The following is a 10,687-nucleotide window of genomic DNA, read 5'->3' as shown; positions in this document are numbered from 1 at the left end:
TTTTATTTTATTTTCTGTTGCGCTCCTTGAGTTTGCTCTATTTATAATTCGATTCCTATTGCCTTATTATTGCACAAATTAAAAACTCGGCCAGGAGACAAGAAATAGATAAATAAATAAAAAGCTAGTAATCTGTTCTACTCCTTATCTTGGCGTCATTCTTTTCATTATTTTTTCTATTTCAATTGATTCTAGGAGAGTTTGTAGACTTGAAGCAATCTCTATAGTCTACGCAAGTATGGCATAAAAATCAAATAAATGATAAAGAAAGAATCTGTATATCCGAATTGCATAAATTGAAAAGTGAAGCATTATAAACCAGAAGAAGAAATCAATAATAGCATATTGTTAGGCTGCAATGAAAGTCAAAATGATAGGGTCCGTGGCTGCCACAAGACATCGCGTGTCAGATTCTCATATGTCTATTTCAGATTGTGACATTTAAAATGTTCTCTACAAAGCTCCCCGCATCATTTTATTTGAATTATTTCTGTCGATTTTAGAATTTTGAAAAAAGGGGATCATTTCTAGTGGAGTATATTTTTAGAAAATAAAGCTATTTTTAAAAATACGATAGAAGATTAGCTGGACCCTGCCATAACTTCTGTGCACACGGTACATTGTGTCACTTTTTTATACTGTCGGGTTAAGTTGATCTAAAACTAGTAAATGTCTATAATAATATTAATTTGTTAACATAGAAAAATACATGTTATAACCGTTAGAACGTCATATTGATGCAAAAAATGTAACGATTCAAGCTCATGGCACGTATTGTTTGTTTTGACCTAATAAACCTCAAAGATTTATAGGCTACGCCATTATCGAGTCCAAAAGCTTGTGTACCATGTGAGCTTGTGTTATGTCTTAAAAATTAAAGTTCTTCACTTACCTCTTCTATTCCAACATAAGATTCACCTAAGGTGTCATGTTTACCCTTCTTTAAGGCTTGCCAGCCTAGCTAGAAGCCCGATAGTACTTCTCTTTGACCTGCCCTTGTCGGCATCTGCACTCCGTCATGAGCGTCACATAAAATTATTTAAACCATTTGTGTATATTAATAAAATTTTACGAAAAACAATTTGCTTAAATCATATGGAGGTCTTCACATGAAGATTACATTAAGGAATTCTTATATTAGACTAAAAGAAAATATAATGCATTTCGTAAGAAGATCAATTTAGAAATATGCTAGCTTTACCTTTTCGTGTGGCTTCTATAGTGATGGGGATGGTTAGCCGCTCATTTTGGCCAAGCAATAAGATTACGGTTCTATATTTCTTTATTCTTTTTCAGAAGTAGAAATTCTTTGTCTTGTTGTGCATTCTTTTTTATTGATCTTTTGAGAATTCGGCACTTGCGTATTCTTCTGGTATAACTGTCAATTTATGTACATTTCAAATGAGAGATTAAAGTCATTCAATGAAGCAATAATTTCAAAGATTGGTGGAAACAAGAATTTCAAAGACTGATGGAAGCAAGTTGACTGAGAGTCCCTCTTTTTTTTTTTTTTTTTTTCCTTTTCTGTTTTGGGAAGGCTTGACGTATGGAAAGAGTCAAAGAGAAAGGGAAGAGATGCAAAGTAGAAACACATGTTCAATTTCCTGTTCTTGTATTGTATGAGGGATATTTTTCTTTAGAATTTATATTGCACGACAGCTCAACGAAGTCCATATAGCAAAAATTACTATTGTAGTTATTTTTCGGTGTTTCTCATAATGATTTCTATTACACTGGGGGATTAAGAAAGGGAAAAGGATGGAGGAGTGAAGGACAAAGTGAATTGAAAAAACACCGATTGTGTGAGAGATTTCACAGTATCATTAGACCATAGGCGAATATATGATATATTAAGAAGTCTACTAAATATGTATGAATATCAAACTTCGAATGTAATAACCGATAAGGTTTGTGCGTTCGATGACATTCCAAATCTGGAATTCGCATCTGCACTAGATTATAAGCCTAGTGGTTAGAGTATACGAGGAGTACTAGGTAATTTATCTAATAAGATCCTTTTATAGCTTTTCTATGTAATAATGAACTTAATCACGTAACATGAATTCTTTTAATTTTTTAAATTATATAGAGAGAAAGAAAATTGCATAGTGGGAAATCAAATTCTCACCAATAAGTAAACGTACTTATCATCAAATTATGATTTATTTTATTTTTAAAAAAGAAAATTGCATTAGTCGGGTCTTATACCTGATGATAGTAGTGCGTCCATCAAACAGTATATGGAGCGACATAGTTGTCTACCAATTCTCTCAGACAGTGCAGTAGGTTAATAACACAAGATTTACCGTGGAAAACTCCTTTTTCCAGGGATTAAAAACGACGACCTACCACGTAGGATTTCACTTCACTACATTGAGCAACTTCAGATTACAACTTCTTGTAATCTAGGAGTTTAACTCACATAAATCCCTCACCCTTACAATACACCTATTGTAAGCAGCAACTCTTGACTACCTTTAGCCAAGCACACAACCACGTTGACTAACTCTAGCCAAGGGTACCATTCAATAGATTGAATAGGTAAACTATCTAACAACTACTGAGAATTTAAGCTACCTACAACAGCTTCTTGAAAGAAGAGTAGGTTTACAGTTTAAAGAACAAATGAACAAAGACTCACAACAAAGAAGATAGACATAATCTGGTGTCTGTATCAGGTTCTTCAGCTTGTAAGTGGCTTTGTTCTTGAGAGCACTTGAGAACTTGTGGCGGCAAGGATTTGCACAAGATGGTTTAGGTTTTCAAGCGATAACCAATATGTTGGAACAAGTTGTATATATATTGGGGAATATGTGGGTGAGATAGAGACTACTTATCCCATGTTTGACTTAAGGCATGGGCCGCAGCATTGCTATACAATTATACAATTGGCAGTGTATATTTACAGCTGTTGTTGTTGACTGTACGACGTACAGAAGGAGCAGATAGCGAATCAGGTTTCTCTCTATTTCTTCAGCAATTTGACAATCATCAAAACATAGAACATATTTTGTCTTATCAGTACCAAAGATGACTTGATTGAAGGTCAGTTCCACTTTCGATGCTCAATTTGTTCAGGTTGATCCTTTGTAAATACCTTTTGCTCTTTGTCCAGCTATAGAATTAAGATTACAGCAAACGATCTTTTCATTACTTGTTGAAATTGTTTTTCAATATATTCTTTTTTACTATTCTTCTGTACGTATCTCTAGCATAATTATTCTCCTTAAACCTACCTTCCTTATTTCCTAACGAATAAATTCTACGATTAGCCATGGAAAATTAGTTAGTGGTTGTTCCATAACTTGACTAATTGACTAATCTGGACTATCAAATACAATAATTTTGTTTCCGAAGCACTGGATGAAAGAAAGTGGCAGTAATTTTCAAGAATGAGTGGCAGTAAGTTTCAAGAATGTGTTGATGAGCAGTTGCACAAAAAAGATGTAGTATTGCGGAAATATTCACATATTCTTCCTCATCTTGGTACCTCGGAATTCTATTTGATAATGGGTCATATTTTACCATAGTTTATTCTTCTAAGGCATTGGTCAGATCCGCGTATGCACAAATTTGGTTATGAATTAGGTCTGCTTTTTATTTTTATTTCCGGAATTATGAACCACTGTCGGGAATTTTTAAATCTGTTATTCTAATATTTGAAATTTGCTTATTTTTCTTTTATAGATTTAGCAATGATACATCATGATTCATGCCATATATTGACATGAATTTCTATTTAGCAACAACACGTGCAAAGCATATTTCTATAAAATCATGATTTAGAGAATTATACGCGTCATAATTCTTAAATTGTCGTTTTTGGTGTCTACACGATATAAGGTAAAGTTTTCCCCAGTTGGTACTCGAGGTTAATAGATCTTTGGGCCGGGCAACATTAAAGTCAAGGGAGAAGATAAGTCCAAGTCTACAATAGATAGTCTAAATGGCCATCATTTGCTTTCATAATTGACCAAAACCCAATTGCTAGAGATGTTAGTCAATCGTAGTTCTTATTTTATCCCACTTCCCGTTTTATCAGAGATGTGAACATGTTAGTAAAATGATGGGAAATGACTAACCAGCTGATATGAGTTCCTTCTGAACCATCTTCATCAAGATTCAAGATCTTGGAATTTAGAGAGAGAGATCTTGCTTTTAAAATCTAACAATAACCATTTGTCATTTATCAAGAACGGGGATAATTCCTTCTGTCATCAGAAATACATCAAAAAACTACACCAAATTCATTATGTGTGGGCTAAGCAATTCTACTATGGTGTGTCACTTTACAAGTCAATGGGATAAAACTTCCTATAACGGAATAAAATACAACCTCCACTCCTGTACAAATAGTGACAAAGCACAGGACAAGTGATGTCTAATAATATAAAAAAAAACATGTATAAGACCAACGTGAAATTCATCCGATCTAAAATTCTTCGCGGACTTCAGGGTCCTCATAAGCAGGAGCTTCATAACTACTAGACTCTTCAGAAGCTTCAGAGCTTGTATATGTCGTTGATTCACCGTAATACAAGTCCTTGGGGACCTCGGAACTTTCAGCTATAGTTTCCTCGTAAAATTCATCAGACACCGTTCCATCGCCTTCTACTTCCTTTAGTTGGAGAAATTCAAGTAAATGATCCACTCCATTAACTAAATCATACACCATCAGTCCAACCTTTCCTCCAACCCAACTGCCCAACTCGCTCCCAACCAAGTAACCAAACCTACCCATGGACTGCTCCCCAAGATAGCCAACCCAATAGGCGCCAAACAAGGTACCTGAACCCCTCAATACCCCCTCAGTTGTTGTACCCCCAAGATAAAGTGCTTCAAAAAAGTCCCACCCTCCAGCAATAATCGGACCAACAATGCGCTTGGTTTTCCGCACAGCCAGTTTTGCAGCTTTTGCTCCTTCTTTCTGAGCTAGTTTAGCTGACTCTTTTGCTGCCATGCCTTGTGATATAGCATCAGCCAGAGCCGTCTCGATTGCTGAGTTCCTTGCTCTCTCCACATGGGAAGATCTGATGTTATAAGAGTACAGCTTCACACCTTCCTTGACTAAACATGCTACACTTCCCGTACTTCCATCAAAACAGTGCAACCAAGTAAAATCCCCACTCTTTGATGCAGCCTCTTGACCAACCAACTCCCTGCATTTTTCAGCTGGAAAGCAACAAGATATTAGATAATTGATTGGAGTACATAAATAAGGTGGAACAGAATAAGCTAAGCACCAAATAATGGTGAATAGGACGGTTAACACTGAAGAAAACCCTTGTCCTTAAAAGTTGTGACGATGTCAATGATACAATTCTAAGCACACAATATTTAAAGAAAAGTGACTCAAAGTAGCCCCTAGATGAAACTGAAGCTGGCAGGGAAATACATGCAGATTATGAAGTATGAGCATAAAAGTATCCTGCGGCAATGAGTGCACAATATAACACCAAGATACAACGCAAAGTGATTGCCAAATCGAGAACGTAGTAACCTCCATTCCCTCCTACTTGAATGTATAGCACTACAACAAGAACCTCTTGTTGAATGGTCAGTGCAGCAAATTATCAAGAAATAAATGGTAGACAACATATGTAAGATGCAACTATCCAGTAGCAAAGTTAATACTTTGCTACAACAAGAACCTCAGTTGAATGGTCAGCGCAGCAAATTATCAAGAAATAAATGGTAGACAACATATGTAAGATGCAACTATCCAGCAGCAAAGTTAATACTTCTAATTGGAGGGGATGGGGGAAAATGCTATAATGGATTAGCAAGAAAATCACAACAAATTTAAAAAAAAAAAAAAAAAAAAAAGGTAGAAACTTCAGAAAGAGATTGAATATTAGTTTCCCAGTTAACGCCATGATACCTGAATTAACACTGTATAACGGTGTGGCTTAGAGGTCAATGAAGTGGGTGGAAGACCAAGAGGTCTTAGGTTCAAATCTCAGCGGCGGCGGAAACACTAGGTGATTTCTTCCCACTAGCCCAAGCCTTAGTGGATAGAGTTACCCAATACATGTGATGGTGGGAGGTAGCAGGTAACCGGTGAAATAGTCGAGGTGCGCCCAAACTAACCCGGACACCACCATTAAAAAATTGTTTTGTATTACATAGGAACCTTGTAAATATGGCTACTTATTAGAGCAGGCTAACAATTCCTATATAAAGCATTGTGCATTGACTTCAATCATCAAGACAAGTGGTTTTTTCTCGTCTCATTTCTCTTTTCACATCTCTCTTTTTACGAGGTTCAACATTCCAATCTAGACATACGTGTTTCACAAATCACAGAGATATTTCTCACGCCTTATTTTAGAATGGTAGGCATAATATAGAGAAGTTAAAAAATTCATCCGCTGAGAGTTGTTAACTTCACGACATATTAACCTCTCACTATCACTAAATCAGGAATTGGAAACATAGGATTTTGTGAAATAAACTGACTCATCTTCTTTCCTTTTTTCCAACCATAGATTGATACTCCCTAGTTTTTTGGTGAAGGATACTCCCTAGTTCAACCTCATCTTCTCACTTATCTCTTTATCTCATATCCCCTCCCCAGATAAAAAGAATCTAAAAGTTGTCACTTCATGTAATAGCCACCAGATTGAAACTCCTTATCGATCTTCTCACTTTTTCACTTTTTTGGGGGAAAATATCTTCTACACCTATCAATACACTTTGTCTCTAGCTTCTATCATCTTCCTACGAATAAGAACTTCAGTGATTCACCTTGTTTCTCAAAATTTAATCTCATGGTATTTCATAACAGAATATAATGTGGGATAGAAGGGATAGGAAAGGATATATCTCGTTAAGAGGATATTAGTCGACTAATCTATCAAGAACAGGAATTGTTGAAAGTTAGTAAAGGATGCCAGATAGTTTAAACTGGTTAATATTGCCGACTGACAGTCATATACCATAATTTAAAAAGGTTAGCAGGCAGGAGGTCACAAATGTGGATGTTCTAGGACCTATAAGAATTGGATTTCAAGACGAGTAGAGTACTTGTCTTCCCAGTAGAAGGATTTCTTTAAGAGAACTTCAATCGAGATACTCACTGGAAGAGTTGACAAGCCAATATGATGATCAACAGTGCCCTTTTATTTTACTTAACATATTTAGTTATGCTTTTTTTTTTTTTTTATCGTATTTAGTTATGCATACATAGCTCACAGTACTTTCTTGGTAGCTGAACACAAAACTTCTTATATTTTGGTAAAAGAGAAAGTTCAGGTGAGATATTTATACTTTGATAGCTTGTTTGCTATTTGTGATTAAGCCACTCATTCACTTGTATATATTTTTTCCACACTGAGGGTACTGAATAAATGATAAGTATTTAAATTACCAAAAAGTTACTAAAATATATGTAATTCTTTTTGGCACCATCTTGGAGCACCTTTTTTTTTTAATTATAACTGTGGTGTCCGGGCCAGCTTGCGCGCACCTCGACTAATGACACAGGATACCTGCCACCTCCCACCAACAACAAGTACGAGGTAACTCTGTCCACGAAGACTGGAACATATGGGAAGAAATTACTTAGTGTTTTGTCTCTGCTAGGAATTGAACATGAGACCTCATGGTGCTCAACCCACTTCACTGACCACTAGGCCACACCCTTGGGTGCTTGGCGCATATTTAGTAAAATTATTTGATTTAATTAAAAAAGAAAAGGTGCAAGACATTACTTTTCCTGCATCCTCCATCTTTCTCTTATTTCTCACACAGTGTATTAGAGAAGAGTCCTCCCAACCCAACTCAACCCAAATATAATTTCCTTACTTTCTACCTTAAACGTAAAGAGAGAAATTCTGCAAGGGGATGGGAGGTTAAATAAAGAATTTGACTTTAAGCATGGTTGCAAGTTGCAAGAAAGAGTAGCCATCACTACTGTAAGAACCTAAGACATGATATGACACTGATAAAGAAAGTGTTTTCCACATTTATGAGCATAGACTAAGCTTAAAAAAACCTGCAATTTGCCAAATTTGTTTCGATTTTGACAGATCATATGCAACTTTCTACATTCATGTCTCAGCCAATGAGCCCTAGATCTAACATTTTACACATTGGTACAGGCAAAAACTGCTACCCTCTTAACTTCAAATTTTTTGTTGTAATTAAAACTACATTAGTTATAAAATCCTGTTATATTATATAGTATTTACCCCCAAATCTTTACAACCAATAATTAATCTGGAACATGGTCTCCAAACAAACTAACAGAGTTTTCGGATCCAATTATCGAATTCTCCCTTATGCAAAGTTATCACCCAAACTATATGCCTGAGCAGTGAAAGCATTGGACACAATGGACTGCCAAGTTTATGATTTAGAGTCTAATACTTTTGTTCTCTACCTCCAAGATCGCAAGATCCCTTCTAGCGGACAACTCTCCATGTACATTTTACAGACACACACTGTCATCTTCCGTACAAGTAGAAAATCCCCGGGGCAAACCATATAATATGAGCCATCATTACTAGATAAGAAGTTGATCTTCCATTTACCTAAATAGAGATGAAATTTTGATATCATTTATCGCCTAAAATCACACAGTGGGTCATAACAAACTAAAAGCAAAGTAGTCGAAAAGGTAAAACGCATGGATTCGTTAGACCCATACAAATAATCTTCAATAGTCAACATCAAGCCATTTATAAACACATACCCCTCAATTGGACAAATACATCAATAGCAATTAAACCCTGAGTCAATCAAAGAAAAAGGGGGGTTACTTACCGGTGAGGCTGAGAAGTAGGAGGCCAACGAGAAAGAGAATAACTTGAACTCTCTTTTTCTCAATCATTGAACTTAAATTAATGCACCAAACCCTAAGTATAAAAGCGAATCTAAGAAGATTGGAACGATGGATCTACAGCAGTTAAAGTATAAACCTTTGACTCAAAAGAATAAATGAATATTGCAAATAGTCGCCGTTCAATTTATTGATTTTATTTTCAGTTCGTTGATTAAGCGGGAGATGAAAAAGTGCCGGACCACTGTTCAAGTCTATTAGAACCAAAAATTTATTAATTATTACTGTAATAGATTATCATATAGAAAATTATTTAGTTTATGAATTATTATGCAATAAATAATACTAATATGACTTATTATACGGTGATCAATAAAAGAAGGATTGTTATGCAATGCAACTTTGACTCATTCTGTTTTATTCTTGGCAAAAGTCACACATAGCCCCTAAACTTTAACACATTTTCCTCCAGGCTATTTAAACCGAGGATTGTACTTATTGGATATCTAAATCAGTCTAAATTGATCCTATTTGGTACCTTTTGCTTATGTGGCGCTTACGTGGCGCAGCAATTGATTACACTTTTTATTGGGCGCGAGACAGCCCTTTCATCTTTAATTTTTTTTTTTTGGTTAAAACTTTACTTCTTTTAAATAAAATTTAATAGATAAATTAATAAAAAAATAACCCACCTCCCCTCCCCCCAGCCGCACCCCACTGTACGTTTTTCTCTTCTTCTTTACTGTGTTCAGTTCTCTTCATCTTCTTCTCCTTTTTTTTTTTTCTCTTCTTCCTCTTCATTATAACAATTCATTTAACCCACCTCCCCACCCCCCAGCCGCACCCCACTGTACGTTCTTTTTTTTCTCTTCTTCTTCTTCTGTAACACCTCGTAACTTCGGACGTAAGTTTGACTCATAAGATGATAATATAATGGAACCAATATGAGGGTTATAGGAAGTGTTATGAAAACCAATTTAGTCATAAGAAATGTCTTTAGGCAAAGCAAAGTTGAAAACCACTCTACGGGGCATGTTTGCAAGTGAGTTTATAGAAGGTCTTACTTCCAACGACCATAACCCCTTTATTAATTGAGAATTTGGGAAAACTTCCTTGATGAAAGTTGTAGCCCTTTGAAATAGCTTTCCAACGGTATATTATGGGTCTTGAACGGAGCTATACACAAAAAGTTATGGCCATTTTACGACAGACTGTTCGACAGAATATCACCCTCTGTCACAAGATGCGACTCAGGATGCGACTCGCAAACACTACATGCGACGCCGCAGTCCCGTCGCAAGTTGTGCCAGAGAGATTTTGTCCAGACTTTTCTGGACTACTTTAAATAAGACCCAACTCGTCCAAAATCATATTTTCATCATTCTTGGTCAAGAAAACCTCTAAAATACTCTCTAACATTCATCCACAAGAAAATTCAAGGGAAATCCATGATCAATAACACCAAATCCATGAACCCAAATGTATGAAACCTAGCCAAAGTTCATCTAATTCAAGAAAACCCAAGGGAAGTGAAGTAGGGTTTTGGTGCTAAAGGAGTAACTCCACTCAAGACTTGTTCAACCACTATCTAAGGTAAGTTTCATGACTTTCTCATGATGACTAAAGTGTTGTTGTATTCTTGGGAGAATAATAATTGGGTTTGATGAAGGGAATTATATGAACTATGCTAGAGTTGTTGGATTGTTGACTTGGGATTTGTTGTATTCATATGAGTGACGAAGAATGATGTTAATTACATCTAATTGAGATTGTAGAATCATCTAGAAGTAATAGAATGGGATTGGGTGAAGAAAACACCATTAATGAAGGTTGTGGAGCTTCATGCCCACCAAGTGTTTGATAAAATGCTTAGATGACCAAAGCATGAATATTATTGCTAATATA

At 35.8% G+C, this 10,687-nt stretch overlaps 1 protein-coding gene across 1 annotated transcript; it reads right to left on the bottom strand.

Annotated features, from left to right (window-relative positions):
- Positions 1-4,152: 4,152 nt before the first annotated feature.
- LOC132598440 (uncharacterized) lies at positions 4,153-9,082 on the bottom strand. The gene is made up of 2 exons (XM_060311304.1): positions 8,767-9,082; positions 4,153-5,172 (listed from the first exon to the last, which is right to left on the bottom strand). Exons 1-2 carry the CDS (start codon positions 8,831-8,833, stop codon positions 4,433-4,435), a joined length of 807 nt encoding a protein of 268 aa, XP_060167287.1. The 5' UTR covers positions 8,834-9,082; the 3' UTR covers positions 4,153-4,432.
- Positions 9,083-10,687: the final 1,605 nt, after the last annotated feature.

This window comes from Lycium barbarum, chromosome 6 (genome assembly GCF_019175385.1).
Source record: "Lycium barbarum isolate Lr01 chromosome 6, ASM1917538v2, whole genome shotgun sequence".
Taxonomy (NCBI): domain Eukaryota; kingdom Viridiplantae; phylum Streptophyta; class Magnoliopsida; order Solanales; family Solanaceae; genus Lycium; species Lycium barbarum.
The sequence above is the reverse complement of the archived record's forward strand: the minus strand, read 5'-3'. Positions and strand labels throughout refer to the sequence as shown.